The sequence below is a fragment of the Lichenostomus cassidix genome, chromosome 12 (assembly GCF_008360975.1).
Source record: "Lichenostomus cassidix isolate B80296 chromosome 12, HeHo_3.0, whole genome shotgun sequence".
NCBI classification, from domain to species: Eukaryota; Metazoa; Chordata; class Aves; order Passeriformes; family Meliphagidae; genus Lichenostomus; species Lichenostomus cassidix.
The window spans coordinates 19,015,487-19,042,591 of record NC_139493.1 but is presented as its reverse complement, the minus strand read 5'-3'; the positions used below and the strand labels follow the sequence as shown (position 1 = coordinate 19,042,591).

General features: G+C 44.7%; 1 protein-coding gene across 12 annotated transcripts in view; it reads left to right on the top strand.

Annotated features, from left to right (window-relative positions):
- IQSEC1 (IQ motif and Sec7 domain ArfGEF 1) overlaps positions 1-27,105 on the top strand; it is a 322,066-nt gene that overhangs the window by 10,789 nt on the left and 284,172 nt on the right. For 2 of the 12 annotated variants that reach the window (XM_085073112.1, XM_085073109.1), the window contains exon 1: positions 7,008-7,057. The exons of 8 other annotated variants lie outside the window; for them this stretch is intronic. In XM_085073112.1, coding sequence (XP_084929238.1) covers positions 7,023-7,057 — 35 coding nt within the window. In that variant the 5' untranslated portion in view covers positions 7,008-7,022. Of the gene's footprint in view, positions 1-7,007; positions 7,139-27,105 lie in introns of those variants that run through there. 2 more of the 12 variants (XM_085073110.1, XM_085073108.1) reach the window with 1 other exon arrangement.

Below are 27,105 nucleotides of genomic sequence, written 5' to 3'. Positions count from 1 at the left end.
GAGCCACGGAATGCTTTAAGTTGGAAGGGACTTTACAGATCTTCCCATCCCACCCCTGCCCTGGCAAGGACACCTCCCACTGTCCCAGGCTGCTCCAAGCCCTGTCCAGCCTGGCCTTGGACACTGCCAATAATCATCAGCCAGTTCTCCTGAAGTGATGCTGCCACAGCAAACAATCCCCAGCAAACCTCTGGCTGCCAGTGTCAAACCAGCCAGCACCAAGCTGTGTGGGTGGAGCAGTTGGAGTTACTGGCAACCCAATGAGCTAGTTTTAACTTAACATCCTTCTTGTTTGAGAATGATCCTAAAATTCTATTTGTGGTAACCTCTGTTCATTTTCTCTCATTTTCAGGCTTTTTAAATTCTGTAGAATAGATCTTCCATTTTGCTGTGTTCGTGGACCTCTGATCAAATTCTAGCTCCTGGGAGGAATTTTAGTGTTCTTCTGTACTTTTCCCTTGTGGAGTGCTGTGGGAATCATTGGAGGGCCCAGGATGTGTGAAAGCTGTTTCATGGAGTTATTTACAGGTGACCCAGTTTTGTTATGGCTGGATTGGCTCTAAGTTGAGTTAAGAGAGTTGATCACTGTCTACTGCTTTTCCTCAATCAGCTGGTGACCTGAGGGGACCAATGTGCTGCCTTTCCTCAAAAGCTCTCATGTGCTCTCCAGAATTTGGGAAGGCAGGAGGAAGAACCCAGCTTGGGTCTTCTAAATAGTATGAACAACTTGCTAGTCCTTAAGATTATTGCCTCTGACAATTTACTGTTAAAATTGTCTTTAAAACTCACAGGAAGAAAATTCCATCAGCCTTAAGTGGACTCTCTTAAGAATTCCAGTTGTTTGGGAGCTACAGTGAGAAGGGGCTGTCTCCAGGTTGGGGTTAATCAGGGACAGCCTCAGGGATCTGCTTGGTGGAGTCCCATGGGATGAAGCTCTGCAGGGAAGAGGAGCCCAGGAAATCTGGTGGATATTTAGGGATCAGCTCCTCCAAGCTCAGGAGTGATGCATCCCAATAAAGGCAAAAATCCCAGGTGTCCTGTGTGGATGAACAAACTGTGCAAACTCAGGCACAAAAAGGAAACCTCTGGAGGGGGAGCAGGGGCAGGTAGCCTGGGGGGAGTATGGGGAGATGGAGCAGCCAGGGATCATGATAAGAAACCTGAAGCCCTGGTAGAACTCAGTCTGGCCAGGGACATCAAGGGCAGCAAGAAAAGCTTCTGCAGAAATGTCAGTGATAAAGGGAAGAGCTGGGAAAATGGAGGCACTCTCCAGAAGGAAACAGACCTGGTTACCTGGGACAAGGAGGAGGCTGAGGCTACAAAGCTCTTTTGTAATCAAAGAAGAATCTCTTTGAAGCTCTGACTGCATTTCAATTAGCAGGGCAGTGGTTGATTATCCCTGAATCAGTAAGACAAGGCTCTGGAGTGGTACCTTCTGTAAGGAGGTGTAAATGGAGAGCATCAGCCTGAGGTCTGCAGGTCTCCTGTCCCAGGGGGAAGCTGGTGGAATCCCTGCCCATGGCCAGAGGGGGCTCAGGGGGAAATTTGGGATGTGGTAGGCTTGAGCAGTGGCTCTGGGGTCAGCCCTCCTTGGGGCTGGTCACAGATAAGGAATGGGAACTTTGATATGAGGTGGGCATGACCTCTCTTTGCCTGACTAGTCCAGGTTACCTCAATTTCAGAGGTTCACTGCAGCATCATTTTGTTTTTCTATGACTGTAATGGCTCTCTGCTCACGCGTGGGGAATATAAAATCTTGTTTGGTTGTCTTCTGTGTGCTATTAATGGTCCTGAAAATACAGCAAAATGTCAAGGATGCATGTGAGTCATTCCAGACAAATGATTGTCTTCCAGTTGAGGTCCCATCAATCTGCAACGTTGATCTCTTAGTATGGTTTCCTGCATTTAGAAAGTTATATTTCACTAGAATGAAGATTTATTTGTTGTTTTTTTGACAAACCAAAATAAAGCAAACCCACTTTATTCATCTATTGTAGTAGATAACAATACTCTTTGTTCATGGTTTTTTGGTAGGACAGACACAGCAGTGACCCTCCAGGGGCAGCCAGAGCTGTGCAGGGTTGGTTGCCAGGTGTGCCCTGGGCTGCTCTCCTTGGCACAGTGCTGGCAGCTCTGTGTCCCTCTGAAGGGAAAATCCCTGTCAGTGCTGTGGCTGCCCCAGGGCTGTGCCCTCCCTGTGCCCCATGCCCTGTGCCCTCCCTGTGCCCAGGGCAGGCTGCAGGCAGGGATTTCCCTCCTGCAGTGCAGCAGGGCTGGTGGGATGGTTTGGGTTCAGAGGGTGATTCTGGTCACGGCCGATTGCAGAGCCCTGAGCCATCATTCTTCTCCATCCTTGCTGCTTACCTCACTACAGCCACTTCATCTTCCTTTCACCACGGAATTCAGAGCAGGAGCTGCTTCAGATCCATTCTGCTTGATAGGCCTTTGTTCCCCTAATGGTTTCCTTGTGAGGCAGGCAGATACTCCTCTGGAAATTTAAGCACTGTTATTCAAATCCAAAGCAACCTGATACATCATTATTTTAAATTCTTGCCTAGAGTGCCAGGATCCAGTGGCACCAAGGGCCCAAGGTGTGTGTGCTGTGTGTCCCTGTGTTTTAGGCTGCCTTTCTCCAGTGCTGTCCTTTGTGAGCAGATTGGGATGTTTATGTGGAAGCTCCTTGTAGGGACAGGAAAGAAGGAATTCACAGCTGTAGGAGTATCCCCTGGGGGTTTTATTGCTACTAGGAGTTACAATTAATGGCTCTGTGCTGTGGAGAACAGGTGTATTTTGACTTTTCCTTGCATTCCATCTTTATGTGTAGCCCCATGGCAGAAGCATGTGATCATGGTTTCCTGTTGGAGAAGCTTCAAAGCACATTTCCCTCAGTCTGTTCATTCTGCTTGGCTTTCTGCTTGGCCTAGGCAGGATTGTGGGTGAGGATTATTAAATCCTCAGTGTAACTCTTGGTAAATTCACTGCTGAAACCAAACGCTCTGTCCTGATCTTTTTAAAGGCAGAAATGGCCTTTATCATCTTATATCTTAATTCATGCACATAACTTGGATAACTGGATAGTGCCCCAGAGGTGAGCAGGCTCTAATTACAGGAGAGTAAAGTGGTGATGTCTGACCCTTCCTGTTGTTCCTTCCTGGAGGATTTTCCTCTTCATTTAGCACAGCCTTTCCTGGTGTTGATCTCCCTGATTGAGACCCAAAGGGTGAGGCAGTGCTGTGCAGGGGGAGGGCTGTGATCTAATGCAAATGAACCAGCTAGATTTGAATAAGGTAAAAATCTATATTCAGCTTGCAGGCTTGATTCTATTTTAAGCTTTTAATTGAGTCCACCACTTCTTGAGGGCTTGAGGTTGTCAAGGGTTGAGAGAATGACTTTGTCTTGCAGGAAAGGAGAAAGCTGACTTTATTTTGGGTTTGCTGAGGTTGTGACACCAGTGCTAGTACAGTGTCAGTGCTGACATGGAGCACTCCCCCTGCCTGGTGGGCTGTGTTTGTGGCTGTGCCAGTCAAGTGTTTGGAGATAAAAGTGGAAGGGAGGAGAATCAGTAGTGAAAGAACTTACCTGTGACCTTTTTTCCAAATGGCTTGGGAGGAAAACTTTGAAGGCAGTGATCTGAGACTGTGGATGTAATTCAATAGCTACTCCTGGCTTGCATTGCAAGGAAACTCTAAAAGGATGAGAAAAACTACCTCAGGTAATGTAGGAGAGACCTCTTGAATCAAAGGTCAAGAGTTCCTGCTCATATTTATTTCTAGTGACATGAAGCTTGCCAGGCCCATGCCAGGCTCCTGTGACCATGTCCTGCTCTGGATGGAGCACACCTCAGTGCTGGTTCAGTATTTAATCAGAGCCTGATGTGCAGGTAACTGGGCACTGAAGGAGGAGAGGCATGGAAATTAATTTCTGCTCCTGCTTTCACCAGTTGCCAATGTTGTGCTTTATAAATTTCCTGGCCTTTGGTGCTTAAAAAAGAGAATAGTTGGACTTGGATCTGGATTCTCTGTTGAGCAGCACAGGTTGCTTTTAATCCTAAAAAGGAGATTTTCTGAAATCTCTTCAGAGCAATATGATTAAAGGGAGTTTTAGTTGTGCCCAAGTGTTCCAGATCTGTGCAGCATTACCGTGGGTGATGCTGGCAGCATTCAGGGGATCACCAAAAGCTGTGCTCTCCACTGGTGTCCCAGGACTGTGCTCCCCTTGGACCTGCACACATTGCCAGGGCAGGGCTGGGAGCTCTGGGAGCTGAGCCTGGGGCAGCAGGGAGCTCAGTGTGTGTGAGCACACACATCCCTCAGGGGCTGTGCTGCAGTCTCACCAGGGCTCAGGGCTGTTCAAGGGGCTCAGTAGCACTTCAGCATCTCCAGTGGGACTTCACACCTTAGAGGAAGCCAGCAATCCTTAGAAAAGCTGAGAAAACATCATGGTTTGGATGTTTTTTCCTACCCTCTCTACTCCTCTTCAATAAAGTGACAACTTTGAGATGGTAGAAATGTGCCTGTCTTGGAGCTCATCACTGAGACACTGCTGGTGCTGCTATTGGTGCTCTGAAATAGATATCAGGCTCTCATCTCATGATGGGTTTTTGTGTGCTGGGAGTGATTCTATTTCCTCACCTGCCTTTTTTTCACCCGTCTGACAACTTCCTACAGTGATCTTATCTCCATCCAAATGTATCTGATCAGAGCAACTCCTCGTCTGGGGACTGAGGGTGCTCTGTCCTCTCGCCTGCTCACTCTGGAAGCAAGAGAGGATAATTTTTTTAAACACATTGCAGAGTTATGTAACTTCTTGAGGAAAGTGCTTTCCAGCACTGAGTTTCCCTTATTATGTAATGTGATACATCACCAGAACTTGCTGACATAAGCCATGATCTTCACCTCCACTTGCTCATGAAAAACGTATTATTTCCTTGACCTCACTTGGCTCTGGGGACTGTGGGCACTATTAGAAACTCGTCTGAGTATTTTACTCTGGAGTAGGGAACACTGCTGGTAAATCAAGTGCCAGTCTGAGCTGTCTGCTGAGGGAGTGTCGTGAGTGATCTGAGTGTCGTAGCTTTACTCCTGTGAGAATGTCATTGTTTAAAGTGACTTTTTGCTGTGGGAACATCTTTAAATTGGTGCTTCCCAGACTTGTAAGAAAGGAGCAGGAGTGGTTTCTGTGTGGCATGGCCTGACCCTCTTAAGCTGTTTCATGAGTCATCTTGCTGCAAGTGAAGGGAATCATTAAACATCTCAAAACGAGTTGAAGGGTCTCTTTTTAGCTGATTTAACTGAGAATATACTTCCCTTATACTAACAGTGCAATGAACCTTGACATCCCCAACACACTTAACTAACTTTGCAAAGGTAACTGGCAAAGGTCAGCAGAGCTTTGCTCACTAATGCAGCTTGTGCAAATCTGTAATGTTGTCGGTCTTCGTGCATTATGTTGATTTATGCTCTGGTGTTCTGTCTGTATGAATAGATTGTGTAAAGTGGCTGTTCAGCAGCCTGCTGGTGTAGTATTAAAGGCCATAGAACTGCTGTGATAGGCTCTGTAATTGTGGGGGTGATTCCAGTCCACAGAAGACTGACCAGTAATCACAACTGGTTCCATTTTCCCCCAGGATCAGTTATGAACTGGAACAAGCTTAACTCTCAAAGCCTTTCGAACCAAACCCTCCAAGCTTTCTGTTAAAGCTCTTACAAAAGGACCTAGAGAGACCATTTAGAGACAAATAGCCAATTTGTAAGCCATCATGCTCCTTGCTAGCTGAAATGCCAACAAAATATCTCAAATCTATGTCACCTGCTCAGCTGAGCACAGGATTTCCACTTTGCTGGCTGTGTTGAGTGGTTGTTTGGGCTGGTGGAGAGTTAACTGGGCAAGATTCCCACTCAGGCAGAAACTCATGCTGGTAGTGGTCTCCTAACTATTAGAGATCTCCTCTTTCCCAAACAATGGGATTCTGTCAAGAAGTCTGCATTAATAACTGATGTCCACTCTACAATATTACCTTCACCAATTAGAATACTTTCTTTTCTCTAGGACAGAGAAAGTAACAGAAAAGACTCAACTGTGCTGCTCGGGACTTCCTGCCAGCTGATCAGAGAGTGATTTTACTTGAATTCTTTGTCAGAATCATCAATATCTTTTTCTCCTTTAACCTTAAGCTGGTTGCTTCTGTTTCCAAGGAGCAATGTCAGTGTGGCTTGATCTCCATGGGTTTGATTCCTGAGTGATGGAGGAGCTTAAAGCTCTGATTAGCTTTCTGTTTCAAAGGAGTCAGACATGAAAGTTGCAATAAGTAGTCTGGGATGTGGTAATAGCCAAAATAAACAGCGGTGCCTGGGGACTGGGAAGCTTGGGATGCTGTCAGAGCTGATAAGTTCTCTTCCTCTTGGCTAATTTAGTGTTTAATATGAAGTGTGGAGGTGCTGGTGCTCTGCCTGTGCACTGGAGAAGGTGTGAACAAAGAGAGGCTGAATGCATGAGCTGCTGCTCTGCAGCTCGAGATCCCCTGGGGGATCATTGCTCTTTCAACCAGAAGCCTTCTGATAAAGAATACAGGCTGGGAGAGCTGGGGATGCTCACCTGGAGGAGACAAGGCTGTGGGAGAGATCTGAGAGCAACTTCCAGGGCCTAAAGGGGCTCCAGGAGAGCTGGAGAGGGACTTGGGACAAGGGCTGGAGGGACAGGACACAGGGAATGGCTTCCCACTGCCAGAGGGCAGGGAGAGATGGGATACTGGGGAGAAATCCTTCCCTGTGAGGGTGGGCAGGCCCTGGCACACACTGCCCAGAGAAGCTGTGGCTGCCCCTGGATCCCTGGCAGTGTCCAAGGCCAGGTTGGACAGGGCTTGGAGCAGCCTGGGACAGTGGAAGGTGTCCCTGGACATGGCAGAGGTGGCACTGGATGAGCTTTGAGGTCCTTTTCAACCCAAACCATTCTGGAATTCTGTGATTATTTTCCAGACATGGATGAATGGATTGAGCTGAAGCATCTTTGCAAGCAGGTGTTTAATGTCAGAGGTCCTGGCTCCTGGTCCAGATGAAATGTATCTGAAACCCAACATCCTTTTCTCAAAGTGGGTAAGGTGGCAGCAGAGAAACCTCTGCTCAGTGGGGGCAAAGTCCTGGTGAGTGCTGATCAAGTGGGCAGGGAGACCTCAAAGAGTGAGTCTGAAACCAGTGGAAGAGAGAGAGGTGAAATAAAAGAGGATTCAAACCAGGAGAATCACTCAGATGTACCTTTGATCAAATTCTGGTCCCAGTACAGGGTTATCAGCATAGATCATAAAATCCCAGACTGGTGTGGATTGGAAGAGACCTTAAAGCCCATCCAGTCCCACCCCTTGCCATGGGCAGGGACACCTTCCACTGTCCCAGGCTGCTCCAAGCCCTGTCCAGCCTGGCCTTGGACACTGCCAGGGATCCAGGGGCAGCCACAGCTTCTCTGGGCAGTGTGTCCCTGGCCCTCAAACCCTCCCAGGGAAGAATTTCTTCCAAATATCCAATCTAAATCTATCCCCCTTTTGCTTGAAGCCATTCCCCCAACTCTGACAAGTTTCACTGACTGCTAAAATAAATAAATCCCTGTTGTTGGCTAACTCAGGGGTGAAAGCTGAGGGAGAGCATTCCCTAGTCTGGAGTTTGCTGCTGCTTGGTCTGTTCTAGGTGTGCTGGGACTGCTCTGTGCTCCAGTGAGGCTGTGGTGTGTTTGCTGCAGTTCTCACAAACATTTCCCAGCTAATCAAGTCTGTCATTTTATCCATGTTACTCTGGTAGGATGGGATGGAGTGGCCAAGCTGGCCTTTGTGGGGTCATCCCCTGCCATGTGGGTCCCTGTTCTGACAGGAGGAACAGTTTGGCTCCTTGCTGATGTGGCAATTGAACAGCTTTGGCATGTGTGTACAGAGCAAAAGGAAGTTGTTCTGTTATTCCTTGGTGTTTAAGAAATTCCTGTCTGAAAATACCACATCCCCAAGCAGTGCAGGTAGAAGACTAAATTATTTACCTGTTTCATTTATGATCTCCCCTGGCACTGCAGCATTTGGAGAGCAAATGACTTTGGTTTTGTTGTGAATTTTTCTTCCTAGTGGCCAATCCCTTTCTCTGATAGGAAGGCAAAGGCTCTTGCTGTAAATCCTGGTGCTCTTGAGGCATTTCCTCATTTTAGAGCAGAGCCCTTTCCCGTTCAGTTGGAGTTGGAAAGCAGAGCTTTGGGAAGCTTCCTGCCATCCTTGCTCTGCTGAGCTCCTAAAAAGCACTAGAGATATCCCTCCCAGATTTAACTTTGTCTTTGCTTAGCTCTCCTAACCTGCCAGGAGTTTATATTTGGGGTCCATCTGTTAGCTTGGCCTCACATGACAGTTTTGTATGGGCTTTTCACTTCCTTCATGGGGATGGGAGTTCTTTCCATTTATTTTCAAACTTAACACCAATGTCTAATTCTTTCATGTCTCACTACCCACAGAGCTGCAGATATTTTTATTTACATGTGACCAGTAATCCACTGTTGAGCATCAAAGTCCACGTTGAAGGCTTCCTGTTGGTAGGACAGGATTACACACAGCAGAATTCAGCTGCACAGCTCACGCTTATTAATTATTAATTATGGTATTTCTGTGTAAAGGAGTTGCTTTAGGGTTTGCTGCTTTGGTAGCTCTGGGAAAAGGGCTGCTACTGAGGTGGCTGGGTTGTGTTCTGCACCTCTGACAATATGATTTTTCATGCTTCAGACTGAGCTGAAGGAATACAGCAGCCTTACTTAAGGCAACTGAAAAACCTAGCCCTGCTCACTCACTTGATTTGATAGCAAGGAAAAAAATCCTGTTTCCCTTCATAAAAGTTGTGTGGACAACAATTTATACTTTAGAAAACTTCCCTTTACATGCTAGTTTTTCTTACAAAACCCCAATAAACACAATGAAAAAACCAATAAAACCAAACCAACCAACCAACCAACCAAAATCCCCCCCAAAAAACAGAAACAAAAAACCTCCACCCCAACCCAACAAAAAAATCTCAGATTCTAGTGGCTTTCACAACTTGTGCTTTATTTTACCTCAATCAACCAAATGTGGCAAAACAGCCACTGATACCCTTTTGTGCTTCCTCATCCAACAAAATATTCCTTGGTGGTTGCACAATTGGAGTGTGAGCTAAATATAGCACAGATAGTGCTGAAGGAAGACATCAGGGATGTGCAGCACAGCTCTCCCTGCTGCCAGTTTTCCAGGATCATTCCTTTCCCCATCTCATCCCCCTGGGCACTCCCTGCTGCTGTCACCCTGCTGAGGAAGCTCAAGGTGAGGTTGAGAAATGAGTTTAAAGTGTTTTCGCTCCCTCTTACCATGGGCCTGGAAGCATCATCATTGTAATTCTCAATGTTTGTCACTGTGCAGGAGGAAAAGGTGTCATTTCTCTCCTGCCTGGATCAGCAGCCTCAAGGGCTGGAGCAGCCTGGCTGCTCTTGGAATAGGCACTTGGATGCTCATTGGAATGCTCTTGGAATGAGTTTTCCCTCATGAAAATAGACTTTTAGAGCTTTGCAAACAAGGGTGATATGGCACAGCTTATGAGTGGAGGCAGTGAGAATCAGCTACAGAGAGATTTTGTGCTGATATTCGTGTTTTTGTGAAAAAAAAAAACATTTTAATGTAGTATCTGTAGTGTATTTGTCTAAGGAGTCCATTGGACCTTGGGTTTTCCATCAAATATCCAAATACAGTTTTACCATAGAAAGCCTTATCAGTCCTCCTGCACAGCAGCCACATCCTGTTTATGTGTTGGATTTTCCAGCTGGATTTTCCTTTGCTTTTGGGTATTTAAATACTTAAAGTTAAACGTGGTTTTTTTCATCAGAGAACATTTTGGTATTTACAGTGATTTCAGGTACTCTGGCAGGTCTCTCTTCTTAGATTTGTGTTTCCTTGATGTTTCTTTTATTTTGATAATACATATTTTGAAATCTAGTAAGATCCAGCAAGTGGACAGACTTCCTTGGGCTGGAGCTACTTGTAGTTGTGAGTAACTTCTGTTCTAGTTCAGAAGTTTTTTGCTACTATACAACATTTAATGCACATGATGAACCTACTGAAAATTCACACCTAGATTATTCTGAGAAAGAAATCTTAGCACTGAAGTAGAAAAGGGCATAGTAGAAAGTTTGCTGTTACTGGGACTTAATGACTTAAAAAAATAAATAAAAAATCCCCACCTCCCAGCAAAGCAAAAAGAATTGCTGTCTGATCTCTTATTTATAATTAAGTAAATGTCTTAACCTGAAGCACTAGGAAGTGTGGCAGGTTTACCCAGGACTCCCAGTAGCCAGTGCTGCTGACAAAGCATCAGTATCTTTATTAAATTGCTGAGTCTGTATTTCCTTTGTTGCTTGAGCTGCCAGTAGAATTCCTGAGTAGCCACAAGTGGCATCAATAGGCTTTTTTGACTTTCTGTGCTGAGCTCTCCTCCCCACTGTTTCTAGGAGTGTTGGAGATGCAAGAGATTCAGTCCTGATCCATGTAGTGGAGCTGGGAGGGTTTGTACCACAGCTCTGGGGGAGTTCTGCCATTCACATGTCGAGAGTGTTGCTGAAATTCGAGTTCCATGAAGTAGGTGTAGAAAACCTACTTATAGCAGCAGTGCTTTTTGCTGGAACCATCTGGTGTTGGATCCTTGGCATTAATGAAAAACTTGTGCTTTATGTAAGAAAGGGTAGAAAATCCTTCCAGAAAAGTCAGCCTGGAAAACATGAGACTTCCCCCTCTTTCCTCTCCTCCCTCCAGAAAAGGGATTCAGAGAACCCAACTGTAAATGCCACGTGAAATGCAATTAAAAGGTGTCTGTGACTAAATGTCTCGTCTTGCTTAGAAAACATTCACTGGTATTTTTAATCCCAAGTCAGAAACTACTACTGTGTTCCTGTGTTCTCACCAGTGTTCTCACCAGTGCTGAGAAGTGCTCCAAGGAGAGGAGCAGGAGGCTCCTGAGCTTTGCACATTCCAGGGCTTGCACATCTCCTTTTGTGTCCACCTCAGTGAAAGATGAGGGTGTTGGAAAACTTGCTGAATTTCTGAGAGGTGGGGTCAGCTGGTCTAGAAATGCTTTTATTTGCTGACCAGCTGGTGTCTAGCTGACCCTCAGTGGTCATCTGGTCACTGTAATGTGTAACTGAAGGGTCTCAAGGTGGACACTTAGAATGAAAAACAGTTTAGTACTTATAAACTGGAAGGGTAGGGTTTGTCAGGGAGAAGATTCCATTCCCAGTGAATTGAAAGATTTCAAATACTGGGGGAAGATCAGGGTGGAGATCATGGTTAAGGGACAAGGGACAGTAAGATTTAAGGGCAAAGAGCATACTCTGTAGGAGTGTGTTTATTCCACTGTTATGGGAACCTTCAGTGATGGAAAATGGGTGCAGAAGGTTTGAGTAAACATAGCCAGTGTGTCTCGAAATCCTGGCTGGGGGCAGTTCTGTCCCTTCCTGGCACTGCTTGCTCAGGTGGATGTTCAGAGCTGCTCTGGCTGTGCCTGGAGCTCACAGGGTCTGTAACAGAGGGAGGAACACAGCCTTTCCAGGGGGAGGAACAAGGTGGAATTCTGGCTGGAACTCAAGCACTGCCTGGCAATGCAGGCAGCTCCAATGGCTTTCCAAATGTGATCACACCATTTTGATAGCTCTGTGCCTAGTTTGGAGATAAGTGGGCAGTTACCTCAGAAGCTTTTCAGGATCCTTAAATACATTTTTTCTGGATGGTTTGTTGGGGTTATTTTGTCCCACTCACAGGAGCACTGGCAAAATGATCCAAACAAGTCATGTAAGCACTAGAGCAGTGGTCTGGGGTGTTAATCTGTGCTTTGCAATATGGAATCACAGAAAGGCTTGGATTGGAAAGGATTTAAAACCACCCAGCTCCAGCTTCCAGAGCTCTTGGTTTCCGAGGATGGGTCCTGAGGAAGAGCTCAGTGCTTGGTGGTTTTATCACACCTTTAGTGTGATTTTTCTTCTCTAGAGGATGATTGTGTTACCAACACTTCTGGTTTACCTGCCTCTAAACAATCCCCATTGCCATTTGTTACTTCTGTGATTGCAATCAAATTAACAGGATGTAGCCTATAGGGTTTTGGAAAAGAAGGAAATGATCCCTGCGAATTAATTGGCTATTAACAGTCACAAGCTGGCATGGTAAATTTTAAACTTCTTTGCCTGGGTGGATGTGGGCAACTGCCATCCTGCTGCCCTCTCCATCTCTGCATGGAGTCCTCTTGTCTTTGCTTTCACTTTGCATTCAGAGCAAATAAAATAAGCTGCTTCTCCAGGTGCTTTTGCTATCCCAGGGCATGAAGCTGTGAAGATATTGGGCAGCTCTGCCTTCAGCTAAGGGCTGGCTGTAAATGGCAATAATTAACCAGGGTTCTTGCTCCTGTTTTCGTTGCCATTCCCTCCCTCAGACACTTGGAGCACACAAACAGGTGTTCTTGTTATTTCTACCTGCTAGGAAGGGATCATCTTGCTGTATTGAAATTATGGGCTTGTTTTATAGACTCTCAGTTACTGATACAAGACACTGGGCCAAATAACATCTGTTTGTCCAACCAAATAAAGTGAGGACACTTTTTGTTCTAATTTTTAATTTCTTCTGACTCTGTTAGATGTGAACTTGGTTTTCAAAGGTTACCATCACGTTCTTTGTGTCATCCTTTTTTGACCTTTTTGAAATTGTCATGCACTGATGCATCTTCTCAGCTCTGGCTGTATTCTTACAGGTGTAACATATTATAAAATCCAGGTAGAGTAGATCAAGAGAATAAATATGATATAAAATAAATATAGCAGCTTCTATTTGTAGATGTTGACTTAGATTTGGAAGAGATTGCAGTTCTCTTACCCCAGTAAATTCAAAATACAGTGTTGATATTGAAATAATGATTCTTATCTTGTGTGTGTTCTGGTAGATTATGAGCTGCTTTTATGTGCCTTTTTATAGACTCTCCTCCTGTTTCCAGATCGTGTGTTTCAGGGCCATGAAGTGTAACCTGACATGGTAAATCAGCTTAGCTGTGGTCTGGCTTGCACAACACGAGATGAGGATGGATTTCAAATTTAATAATGCTGAATGACATCAAGTCCTAGCAAGCTCCTGACTGTCACTCCTTGCAAGTGGCTTTATTGGGCTTGTAATTGATGCTTGAGGTAATTAGTGCACACTGTAGGGTGTTCTCTGAATTCTCTGGGCTCATCAGCAGGCTGAGTGTCAGCAGTGGAAGCACTGCTTGGAGGATTCAGCAGCATGACAAGGACATTGTGGAGCCTGGCAATAACCTGCATGGTTTTGCTTGGAATTTTAGGAGTAGTGTCATGATTTACTTTTCTGGCCCTTACAAGAGCTGCAGCTGGGAAGTGGGGAGCTGTTTTTAACACCAGAGCAGGAGTTTATCCTTGATGTAGAGGGAGGTGTAGCTGTGCTGGAATCTCACAATGGCTGTTTGCAAACCATCCAGCATTAACACTTGCATGGGAAATGTGTTTAGGAACCCACTTTGTCTTTGAAATTGGGATGATGTTTGAATAATTGAGTACACTCTGAAATGGAAAGCTGAGAGCTGCTCTGCTCTGCTGGAGGGGGTTTTCTGGGGAGTAAAATGCTCAAAAGGTGGGGCTGACCTCACAACTCTTCTGTATTTATTTTAAGATAACTGCTTTGGGCTTTAAAGCAGCTGAGGCTTACGAATTGCAGGCTGTAAGTTCAAGTGTGGTTGTTAGGAATAAATGCTCCTGTGCAGTTACTTTAACAGTTTGATTCTAACTGTTCAGTTTCTGTCTTGCCAAATTCATTTGAAGCTCAGCATCAGGCAGGGCTAAGCTTTGCTAATCCTTCAGAAACATTTAAACTCCACACAGGTAGTTAATGAAGTCAGTGGGACTACTGTAGCACTGCATTTAAGGGTTCTGCTGAATTAGGATGTGTTTTTTCTGGGGAAAACCAAGAAATGCTGGCACTGCCCCTGTTCATCTGCCTGAGGGCTCTGCACCATTATTTTCCTTCCCATGCAGAGCATTCAGCAGACAAGAAGCATGCTGGTGCACTCTAGAACTGAAGGGGAAAAGATAATAAACCAATTGTAAAGAGCTTTAAATCTCTGCATTCTGTTCCAAATGCATCTCTCCAGCCTCTGGCTGAATCTTCTGTGGAGGAAAGCCAGGCTGTGGCCAGGAGGGAGCCAGGGCCAGCTGTCAGGAGGAGAAGCTGGCAGCTGGGGAAGTGTTTTAAAATAATTGTGGGGGGAGTGTGCAGGAGAAGCTCTCCCAGACTTCCCTGTCCATAGCTGTCATTCCAATACATCATGGAATTAATAAAATAAGAAATATCTACAGAATGGGGATAGGGAACTGGAGAGTTCAGTCACCTTCCAAAGCACAGGATAAGGACTGGGGAAAAAAGAGGTTAAAGACTGCTATACAGAGGGGATGGTAATGTTTGACAATTCTCACAATATTTAATATCTGAACTCCCTCCTGCTGCAGTCACGGTTTAGAATCCCAGCCTTATTGAGACAGGATATTTTCAGGCTGTGTTTCTGATATATTTTGCTATGGCACACACTGGCTTTTCATGCTCTCTGGGGAAAAATGTTTGGCCAGAAGTGAGAGACAGAATTGCTGGGTTTTTTGGGGGTTTTTTTGGTGGTTTTTTTTTTTTTTTTTTTTGTGGGGAGAAAAAAAAGGGTTTTATTTGTGAAGGAGAATGTTTTGCTGAAGTCTTTGCCAAAACCCTGCCACGTTCAGGGCAGGAGTGTGAGGAAAGGGGCTCAGTTTAATCAATTTCCAGGGAAGCTACTGATTTCCTCAGTGCAAAGCTCAGCTTTAACAGATAGGGCTCTTAAATTTCAGCACAATAGATCTGTTCTGCAGAAGCATTGGGTTAGTGCAGTTTTTAAAAATCAGTAAATCCTCAACAGCAGCATGAGCAACAGCAGCATTTACAGCTGAAATACAAATAACTCCTTAATGGGACAGCATTGAATTTTCATTTTTTATTTGCTGAGATAGACTTCTATTAAGTAGTCAGCTTAATAAAGTGAGTTCATCTGTTCTTTATCAGATGCAAATGTTCAGCTTGAAGCCTCTTTTCCTCATCTCTCTTCCCTGCACACCCCCAGGATAGAAATCACACATTAAAACCCCACAGGCTTTGGAGCAGCCCTGGAATGCCCTGTTCAGGTGATCTCCAAGCAGGTTAAGACCTCAGCATTATCCAGGTTGCAGCAGTGGATGCTTCTCGGGGCTCCCAGGGTCGTGTTAGCTCTGCTGTTATGTCATGGTGACCCATTTCTCGTGTTCCCTCTGCTCACCAGCAGCTCCTGGGGCACCCATGGAAAGTTATTTAAATACCATCATTTTCACCCTATGCAAAGCTCTCAAGTGAAGGCTTTGCATTAGGTGAGAATAATTAAATCACTATAACTTTGCTTTAAGTGGAACCAGGGCCATTTCAATTGATTTGGTTGCTGTCAAGAGTGAACTCTCCGTGGCACTTGGGGCACTCCTGCTGTAACTACACTTGGAAGGGGCTGTGTTTGTCCATCCCCACCCGTGACTTGTCACAGGCTGTGTCCAAATGAGGTGTGACAGATCCCATTTGCCAGGCTCAGGGCTGGGGAGGCTCCTTGGTTGCCCCACAGAGCTCACCTGGGGTGTAGCTGTGCTGTACAACGTGAGGCTGAGCCAGGGAAGGGCTTTGGCTGTGCTTAAGCTGTGCCTTAAGGAACAGGATGAACAGGAATGGAGCCTTGGAAGCGTGGGAGGGTGGGGTAGAAGCCTTCCCAGTAGCTGATCTACTGGATAACAAACCTACCTTCTTTTTTAAAAAAGTAAGAGTTATTATTTTTAATTATCTTTTTTTTTTTTTTTGGTGGTAGTGGGAGATTAAAGAAACTGAAGAGAGGGAAACCAAAAAGCAATCTTGTCAGAACCTTTCCTTAAACCAGGCTCTCATTTCTCAGCTTGTACATTAACTCCTCAGCTGTCCTCAGAAAAACACCAGCTTTGAGTGTGTTTGTGCTTGTAGCCTGTCCAAAGTTGAAGATGAGCTGGAGAGGACAGGAACTGTGGCCCTGGGACCTCTGCAGTGCCATGGGATGCTCGGGATACTCCTTGCCTCTGGAGCAGAGCTGTGCTGCCTTTGGGTGCTGAATTCCAAGAGCCAGGTGGAGATCAGGCTCTGCTCCCAGGGAACGTGGGACAGGCAAGAGGAAATGGCCTCAAGCTGTGCCAGGGGAGTTCTGGCTGGACATTCAGGAAAAATTCTTCCTAGAAGGGATTGCTGAGCACTGGCCCAGGCTGCCCAGGGCAGGACTGGAGTCCATGTGGTGCTGTGGTTTCATGGTGGACCTGGCAGTGCTGGGGTAATGGTTGGACTCGATGGTCTCAAGGGCTTTTCCAACCTTAATGATTCTACAGCTCTTTTTTTCCTCCTCACTTATTAAAATAAAAAAGGAAAACATAACCCAAAGAGTCTCTCAACATAAAATTCTGTTTAATCTTAAAACCCCTGCATGAATTGTTTTTCTTTGTAAGAAATCCCTGCTAATACCAGATTAGCAGGGCTGTATCCCTGCTTTGTTCCTCCACCTGTTCCATAGGACACACTGGTATTCCCAGCAGATCCAAGCTCCTTGTTAACCAAGCCAAACTACTGCCACCATATGGATTCTTAAAGTGATGGAGGGAAGAAGAAATTAATCTTGTGTTACAAATTACTGTGATTTGTCTATATCTTCATATAATTATAGCTAAAGTTGTTGTATAAAGTGGGATTTGATTTTTAAGCTGAAAATTGGATGCATTTGGAAACAATTTGAATTTTCTTAATATAATCCAATTTTATTAATACAGGTATAGTTTAAATGGCACTTGGAGTAACAGTAGGTGCTGTAACTCCTGTATTTCTTTGTAGCAGGAAAAATTAACCTCACTGAGGATTTGTATATGAACAAATGGAAAAGATTTGGATCCAGAGTGTGCTTTTATATCCCTTTCAGTCATGATGCTGTGTGGAAGTCCCTCAGGTGCTGCTTTTCCTCATCTGGGTAGGACCTCATCACCATAGGAGCAAAGTGCCTTTGGAATATTCTTCTGGGAGGGAGAGACACTTTACAGCAATTCTGTTTCTGCCTTAGCACATGGGAGAAACACCTCGATTTGTTTGTGTTTCCCTGTGTGTGAATAATGCCTGGGAGCAGGTGATGTGGGGAAGGGAATTGGGAAGGCAGCTCAGGATGAGAGATTGGGTCAGTTTAGAATCCTCTGGTTCTGTGGCTCATTCTTATCCCCGAGTGCATTCGGTGCCTTGGCTCAGGGGTTTGGAACTGTGTGTGCTGGGTGAGAGCTCAGCTGCTCCCTGCAGCTCCTGCGTGGGAGCATTTCCTGCAGAGCAGCCTGGGGATAGCCTGCCAGGAGGGATCCTTCCCTGGATCCTTCCCGAGCTCTGCCTTCAGCAGGGAAACTGGAGTTACACCGAGAAACTCCTGACCTGGGCTGAGAGGAGCAACCACAGGGACACAAACCATCGTGTGTTTGGTTGGCACCAGTGCTGGGTTCACCCTCAGCAAAAGCAGGAGAAAATTTTGGTGCTGGGGGATGAGGAAGCCCCAGCCTGCACACCGAGTTCAGCTCTGGGACAGCACTGTGAACACCAGGAGATGTTGGAGCTGCTGATGTTTGGGCAGCTCTGGTGCCTCTTCAGCAGCTGCAGCTGGAACTGCAGCTTCAGGTCAGTTCGGAGTAATCCTGTGGATTTACAAGCAAGGACTCCAGTCATGGATGTGTCCTGCATGCCTGAGTGCTGAGCTGTGGTGCCCCAGATGGGCCAGGGCAGTACCCAGTGCTGGGTGTGTGGAACAGTGCAGGCTTCCATCCCTGCTCCTGCAGCAGCATCCCCACAGCCTCTGTGGCTTTTTCTGAAGCAGGAAGTGAAATCCTGTAGGATTATGGTTATGAAACTCATGCAAAGCCATATGTGTGTACTTGTTCAGCACAAAAATGCTATGGAAGCAGCCTGGGTTAACTTCAGACATTGCCTTAGGGTTCATCTGCCGTCTCTCTCATGCCTTTCCTCTGGTGCTCCTGGGGTGAACAGAATGTAACATAGAATCAAAATCGTGGGAAGGTTTGGTATGGAAGGACCTAAAAGATGATCCAGGTACAACCCACTCTCCACTGCCCCAGGCTGCTCCAAGCCCCTGTCCAGCCTGGCCTTGGACACTTCCAGAGATCCAGGGGCAGCCACAGCTTCTCTGCGCCAGGGCCTCACCACCCTCACAGGGAACAATTTCTTCCTAATATCCAGTCTAAACCTACTTTTTCAGTTCAGTTCATTCCCCTTGTTCTAGCACTCCATGCCCTTGTAACACACCACTGGCCTGGCTGCCTCACCATATGCTTTTACTTACAAAGCAGCTTCTGGGAATCCTGCCTTTTTACCTGGTACCTGGAGTTCTCTCTTGCAGTGTGTACTTTGCATCTTCATTCTCCTTAAAACCAGAGGAAAAATTAACCTGCTTCATCCCTTCTTTGAGGAATCCTCATTTGCCTGCTGGTACCAGCTTTGTGCTCTGCCGGGTCATTTAGCAATTCCCAGTGGATGAGGCATGAAACAATCCATTCCCTCTAGCAGACTCTCTTTTGAAAGGCTTGCCTGTGTCTTTAGCAGCACAAGCTTTGTGCTTTGAGCTTGTCCTCACAGCTCTGCCTGGTCCTGGAATATCACAGTCAAACTCCAGATTGGAGCTCTTCACTGGGATGGGAATTTAGGGGACAAAAATTGCCGCCCTGAACTGAAAACTCTTCCCTGGGGGAGAGCATTGCACTCCCTGTGAGCAGACACCTGTGCCATCAATACCTGGGTGGGCACAGAGGCAATTAAGCAGTCTCACTCGTTAAAAGCCTTGGTTTGGTTTTCCATGCTGCCTAGAGAGAGTTTTCCCTGCGGCAGCGTCTGGAGTTCCTGTGCGGAGGCTGAGGAGCTGTCGCTGCTGGAGCAGCTCAGAGCTGGATTAACTTCAAACCCAAAAATAGCCCACAACCACCACAAGCAAAACCGCCTTTTCCTCCACTGAATCATGGATTCTGAAGGGAGGGCAGGTGAAAATTCAGCTGTGCTGCCTCCTCTGGAGTCCTGGCAGAACACAATGGAGCAGTGTCCAGAGCACCTTGAGCAGGTGGGATTCCTGCAGCTGTCACTGCAAACACACAGCAAATGGGCTCTTAATCTGATTATACTGACATTAAATACGACACAAAATTCTTCTGCTTCTCGTTTTGGTTTTTTTTCCTCAGCCTTCTAAGGTTGCATTTGAGACATATGCATTTGAGACAGTTATGTCCCAATATTTTATCATTTGGATGATTATGAATTATTATTTTTTCTCAATCCTTCTACTCCATGTCAGCATTTGTAAAAATGCCATTTGTTCAGCTGCTCTCTGGCATTGATGAGGTGATGTTCAGGAGCTGAGCAGGCTGTTCCTTCTTACATGTAGTAAGAAGCAGCAGGGATAACCTGCTCAAATGCAGCCTGTTGACTCTTTCTCTTTTTATTCTGAAGTGATAAAGCAACTCTAACTTGGGTTTTTTTGACACTACAACAACTTTTCAGCAGTAATTCTGTTGATTGCCTGTGGAAATAAAACCTTTCATTCTTTTTGAGCAGTCTTACCCTTCTTGCTCTTGCCAGAAGAGCAGCAGTGATGTGTAAGTAGTTTGTACAGGTAGTCCTTACCCTAATAATGTTTGCAGTTTCTTGTTAGGTTATACCATAATCCGTGAATGTGATTAGCTGGCAATTCACACTCTAGAGTCCTGGCTTTGACTTATAAAAGCTACAGAGAAATAAACTAGAGAAACAAATTGGGAGCTAACTGTGCAATCAAAGATATAAATGTGCCTCTGCAGTCTGAATGCTGCTGCTTTGCTGGCTCGAAGGACTGAGACTTACTCAGAGTAGAAGTGGAATTGCTGTCTAAGACAGTTTTTAGTGACATGATGAACAGCAGAGGTGCTTAAGAGCATGTAAAGCATGTTTAGTCTTTATGGGCAGCATTAGTTAATCTTGTGGGCAGAGTTAAACTGAATATTCCCACCTATGTGTAATTTATAATGTCCTGATTTGCAAAAATGCAGTTTAGAACAGTTCAGCCAGTGCCCTTCTCAGCAGTGGTGTGAAAGGCAGCGTTGGCTGCATGTTTTAAAGATAAAACAAATGTTACTGTTAGTGGGTTGGAAAGTCCTTGTTGTGTCTGAGCTGGTTAAGAACCCAATTACTGCAGGGCAGATCCTTTTACAGCTGCCAGCAGTGAGCAAATGGGAATTGCCAGCACGAAGAAGGATCTGCTCATAAACACATTTTCATTTAGTGGGGCTTGGAGGAGGTGGTGACTTGTTGGGAGAAGTGCTATTAAAACACCTGCTGTCTGCTGGAACAAAGGTTGAAAAAATTCTAAAAAATCAATTTTAGCAATGGTTACTGCAACTTCTTTAGGCAGAGAACTCCAAGCCTTGATCAGAACTACTGTGTGTGGTACCTCCTCAATTTTAGCTTAAAGCACTTCAAATACTTCCATGTCTCATCCTTAGCACCATTTGGTTGTCAGCACCAAGTGAAATGATTCTCTCCTCTGTGCTGTCAAAAGTGATGGGATGGAAGAGGAATTCTCTTCTCTCTCAACATAAATGGATAGATATGTTAACCCAGCAATCCTATTTTCATGGTGGATTTAATCCAATAAAACCTTCTGTTATAGTCATGGAGGTTTTCTGGTTTGTTTTTTCTGAGGGTTTATTTTTCTGTCTGTTTTATGCACTGTTCTCTGCTCCCACAAAGTTTTCATTTCTGTACCCGAGACACACTACAAACAGAAGTGGTTGCTGCTGCATTTCCTACCTGTCTGAAGCTGGAAAGTTTCCTGACTTAAAACAAAGCAAAGTTAAAGGACACAGATTTTTCAGCCCACCTTGGTGGTTGAAATTCATTGCATCAGTTTTTAATAAAAGAATGCACATCATGCATTGACAGTACTGTGAAGAGGCTTAAACTCTTCTTCCTTTTCTCTTGAAGAGGGTATTTGACTTGTAGAGAGTGGGGGGGGGATGGACCATCAGTTTTGAGTAAAACATAACCAGTTGTAGAACCAAATAGACAATATTTGTGTACTTGTGGCTTTGAGGCTTTCCTTGGATAAGCTCTGTAAAGCTCACTCAGTGTTGTCTCCTTTTGGAGGATGTTGATCAACTTGTGATGTTTTGCATCTTCCTCCCAGAAGCTTTCAAAGCCTGAGTGCTGACTATTTATAAACACAGAGTTCTCTCATTTGTGTTTCAAAATTTAAACTTCTTGGAACTTTATTGAAAAGTAAATATTTTAAAAGCAGTGAAGAAATTGCTTCTCAGATGAAGCTGTGTTTTCTGCCCTATTCTTCTGCTAATGAGCAGCAATTGTTGTTCACCCTGCAAATCCAAATGTTTTTCTCCAAATAGCTGTTTTTTACCAAACCCTGCCTGTCAGTGTAAGAGCAGTTGGTTTCTGTAGGAGGAACTGACTCCCTTGGAGCTGTTCTCATCCCACTCCTCCATTGCTTTTTCCCCAGCCCTTTATCTGACCTTACACATCTTTGGGAGGTGTGGCAGCAGGAGGGACAGCAGTAACTGGAGCTTGGTGACACCAATGTGAGAAGCAAGATAACACCAATTAATTGTTAATATTGACCTAACTGTGAGCTGCTGGCCTGTTTACCTGCTCGGTGTGCCCCTTGTGGGCAGAGCCAGTGAGAACCTGGGCTGTTTGGAGGGTTTATTCCTTACAGCTCTATGGAAGTTGCAGTGTGTCTGAAATGGAGAGCACCAGAAATTCACTTACTTGATGCTGAGCTCTCACATATTGCAAATCCCACTTTTAGTTTCTGTATTATAATATTGGTTTAGTTATGATGTATAAGGGTGTGGAAAAGCCATCCTGTTCTGTGGTTTACAGGATCCCACCCACATTTCCACCTGTGGGCTCTCAGCTGAGGCCATTCCTGGTTCTTGCCCATCCCTTTTCCTGCTGGATGAGCAGAGGGGATGCAGGAGACATGCCCACGTTGTCTGCATGGTGCATCACTCCACTGAAATAGGGCAATTATCCAGCACTTGCAGGTTTGTTATCACACTGGAGCTGCTCCATCTTTGTGAGGAGTGCAGGGTGGAGCATTCAAGACTTGCCAGCTCAGTTGAATTGGGTTAAGTTTCCAGTTTGTGTCTGCTGAGCTGCTGGAAAGTGTTCCCAGGGTGCTCTTCCTGCAGCATCTCTGCAGGGTGTGTTCCTTCTGTGTTTGTAGTCAATTCATAAGTAACCAAGACAGATTGATGAACAAAAGTTGCTAAAAGTAACTCTGGAGGAAGAGGGATAGGAAGGGAAGTGCAGAGCCATTAATGGGGTTTTTGAAGAAGATGTGAAGTAGGAGGAAGTTAGGTCTGTGTTAGCCATAATCAGCAGCTCTGAGACTTTATTTAGCCATGGGTAAAAGTGGAACAAGAAGTGTTAAACAAAGGCTTCTGATCACCCCCCAGGGGCAGCCACCTGGTGGCAGTGACATGGGGACAAATACTGCTTTATGTAGTTGGTGTTAGTTTACACTGCACTAGAAATTACATCATTTATAGAATAGTTTTTATAATTAGTAGCTCTTTGTGTAATTAATATCATATGAAAGTAATTGGGCAAAAATTAGATGCTTAATAACACAGCGATAAGAAGCACTGTAAACATAATCGCAGAGAATTGTCCTTTAGGATTTGGTAGAAGTTGTCTGCAGTCTGACTTTTTATATGCATCACAGACATGCAAGAACTTGGGATTTCTGGCCTTTTTTGGAAAGCCTTGTTCCTTTAGCCTCATTTGTTTATCTACCAAAGCACCAACAATTTGAGGATTTTGTGTTTGAACTCTTGAATGAATTACTTAGTGTTGTTTTAATTGTGATGAGGAAAGATATGTCAAATTAGAAATAAATCAGACAAACCAAAGAGCCCCACATCCACCTCAGAGGGCTGATAAATTAATTCATGCATGTTCTATCACCAAGTTATGACAGGATCTCTGCAGTAATTGAGCAAATATCTATAAAATGTCTCAAACTCAGCAAAAGGTGTAGGTGTTTGATTGCAGCATCAAACTGTTGATTGTGGCTGTCCTGTTTTATTTGCTCTGTGGTTTGGTGCTCGGTTAATAGTCTGACTGAAGAATGTTTGTTTGCAAAGTGCCTTGAGCAGTGACACCAAGAATCACAATCACACTCTTTGTGGAGTGCAGAGCCCTGGCTGAAATGGTCTTTGGCAGATTTGTAGGTGGGCAGAGTCAGGAAGATGAAAAACAAATGTGGTGGAAATTCAAGTTATTGTTGGATAATTTGTGAAAAGAAATGTTGCAACAATCTTCCCAAGGTAATTTAAGAAGTACTTTACGAGTAAGACTTAGATGAATGCTATAAGCAGCTCCTGGTTGGCACAGTAAAAATTAAGTGAATGAATGAATACAGAATATTTTATTTCTTTGTACCTTTCCAAGACACTTCAGTAAAACAGGCTGAAGTGAGAGTTCCCTTCATTAAGTGGGGTCAGCCACTCCTACAGTTCTGTCAAACCACATCTGGAATGTGCTTTAGAGCCCCAACTCTGTTTTCATAGCATGAAAATGGAGCTGTTAGGGCTTTTGGGAGCTGGCTTGGGATCCTCAAAGGAGTTCACTTGATGTTGTTTACTAGAAGGATGTGGTTTGAGGGGTTTTAAGTACCAAATTACTCTGAAGTCGATTATTTCAGCTCAGTGGTGACTTCACTGCTGGCCAGATGAAGGGCCAGGTAAATCTCTATTTAATTACACTCTGCTTTCCCATGGGGCAGATTCCAGAGTGCTGACAGTGATTGTGCTGGTTGTAGTTGGATTTTGTGCTGTAAATTCTACCTGAAAACATGCACTGGAGGACTTCTGGTGCTTTCCTGCACGAATATAATGCAATAGCTATAAATGTATAATGCAGTGTAGCTGTAAGTGTAATAAAGATGAAAAGAAGGAGAGAAAAAAAGGTCTGAGCAGTGTAAGAGATGAGGACATGGGAAAGTTTGTAGGTTTTGTTTTTCTGAGAAACGTCAGATATTCATTGCCTGTGAGTGCTGGATAAATATGGATTTGTCTTTCAATTTGGCATTTTGTGTGTAGGGTTTGAGGAGCCTGTGCTGATCACCTGAAATTAAGCTTGGTCACCCTGGTAATGATGAGTGTCATGTGGAAACATGGAGTGATATCATGTGGGAAAGAAAAAGCTTCTTGGCTCCATGGGTGAAATATCTGATGTTCAATATTGGGTGTAAAATGTCCTTAATCCATTCCATAACTTTTTTGGTAACAGTTGTTTTTCATCCATGTGCCATATTCTCCCAAAATAATTTCTCAGCTGGGACAGATTGCTGTTAAATCCTTCCTGGAATACATTTCTCTTGCTGTTTTTCCAGGAGGAGATGTCACATTTGGAACAGACAGATGTAAATCCAATCCATCTCACACAGAACTCTGTCATGTGTCTGCCTTGGATGGAGCAATTTATGAACAGACATTCTGGCTGGTGAATTAAATCACAAAATGGCCATCCAGTGGCACTTCTGGTGTGGCAGGAGAGCAGTTTTCATTCTTGCTCTTGATGTTCAATTGTCTCTACAATTGCTGTCCCACAAAGGGCTCTCCTTGGTCCTGGGCTGGGGATGTGGGGATTGTCTGCTCTCTCCAGACCCTGCTCTGCTTCCTCACAAGTCAGCTTTCCTCCTGGGTTAAAATGGAGATGAAATCATGGATCATGGATTTTGAGATTAACTCTAATGGTATTCACTGCCTGCTCGAAATTAATTTACTGCTCATTTGAAATAATATCTCTTTATCATGTTAATTAACTCTGTTGAAGAAATAATAATGGAATGTGGTTTTTTCCCCATCCCTTTCTTGAGCAGTGAGGAGGACAGCTTTTTTGTTTCCCAAGCAATACAAGTTTCTAATGAAATCACAGAATAACTCCTTGAAACTCTGCTTTGGGAGAAATATTCGGCTTTTCCACTTGTTCCTTTTGTAAAATGGACAATAGGGACTTGCAGTAATTAAAATATATTTTGAAAAAATCTGGAATTCACAAGTGACTTTTTAAAATTTTGTTTTGATGGGAATGCAAAACACACATTATATCCAGAGACTCGATGTAAAATGCTGCTGCATCTTTCTTTCCCCTCAGAAACAGAGGTTTATTCCCTTAATGATATGCCAAGCAGCCCTGTCTGCTCCTGTGGGCTCCCCAAGGCTGTTCAGCTGAAGGACTGGAAGCTGGATCAGCCTGTTCTGCACATCTCTGAATTGAAATCATGGCATCAGAAGCTGCTGCTGTCCCTCTGATGGATCATTGCCGTGATGAGCTGTGGGACTGTTCACTGTTTATGGCTCTTCTTGCTCAATCCAGTGTTTTCCCAGCACACAGGGGAAGCACTCCAGGATTTCTGCTGGTGTGGTGATGGATTTTGCTCCTCATTAACTCTGCCAGCTCATTCTCTGCTTCTGGAGAGCTCCTGCAGCTCAGGGGGTCCATCTGGGCTGGGCTCCTGTTTTTCCATCTAGTGCTGCTCCCCAAAGGCTGATGTTTTAATCCATCAGGATACTCTGAGCTGGAAGGGACCCCAGGGATCTGAGCAGCTCTGTGTCTCTGCAGGACTCACCTGAAGTACTCAGCTTCAAGTACTGGAAAACTGTGTAGGGAAAAGTTGGTTCCATTTGATTTTTCAGAAGAAAACGGCTGTGGTTTTGCTTGTGCTGTTGGGATTGTTTATCCTGTTTCTGGGGGATGCTAGATCAGAGCAAATGGGTTTTTGGCAGTGTTGGGTTAATGCTTGGACTCAGTCTTAAAGGCTTTTTCCCAGCTAAATGATTCCATGATTTCCTTGCAGCCCAATACAGTCTAATGAACCATGTGGGCCCTGGTGTGATGCAGCAGTGAATCTCCTCAGCAGATGAGTGAGAGAAGCTCCTGTGGAGTTCAGCTCTGCCTCTCACTGGCAGCACAGCAGAGCTGGCCTGGCTGGGGAGGAGACAATTCCAATTCCCAGCTGCTTCCTTGCCTGCAGTGAATTCCCAATGCCAGCAGACAGGGAGAGCTGCCAAAGCCTCCCTTGGAAGATCCAGATCCTCTTCAGCCCAGGATCCTTCTGGGGTGTCTGGGCTGTTGGGCTCTGGAGTCAGACCTGGGGTTAATTGGGAAGAAACTTGGATGTTAAGTATTATAATATGTATTTATTTACTTATTCCTCCTGAAAATTCCATAGGCAGCCAGCAGATTATTCCAAAAGCCTGACTATTGAATAAGACCCCATTAATCTGAGGCTCTGCTGCAGCCATTGCATCCCTGAAAGATCCCCTTGAGGGAAGGCTCAGTCTTTCTGCCTCAGGAATGTATTAAAAACCTGGGTAACAAGGGGACCAGAACTTGGGTGTCTTTCCTCTTTCTGTACAGGTCTGAGGTACAATTTTTAGTGTTTCACAGAAAACATTCTGCAGCAGCAGTGTTTAGTGAGGACTCAACCCCACTGCATAACTGGGGTATAAATCACAATATTCCTTTACAGCAGTAATTTGCACTAAGCCATACAAGGCTATTTACTGCCCATCAGTGTTCAATAGAAAGCTCATTTTTATAACAGATCAGTGATTAATACCTGATCAGAGGGCAAGTGCTGCTCTTGTCATCTGAATTGTCAAGAGAAAATGAGGAGTCTTGATGGGGTCAATGGTTACCATAAGCCTGTGCCTTTTGTGTAATGATCATTTTCTGGGAGGGTAATTAATGAAGTGTTTAAGTTATGGAGGACATTGATAGTATTGGCACTGATGTATGAGCTGGAGTTTTAATGGAGTAGATGTGCTGACTGTGGGAAAAGTGTTGATAAATCAGACTTTAATTTTATGCATTCAGCTTGTGCTTAGAACTATACAGGTATTTTTAGAAACCTGGGATGATTTACATATTCATTTTCAAATGTC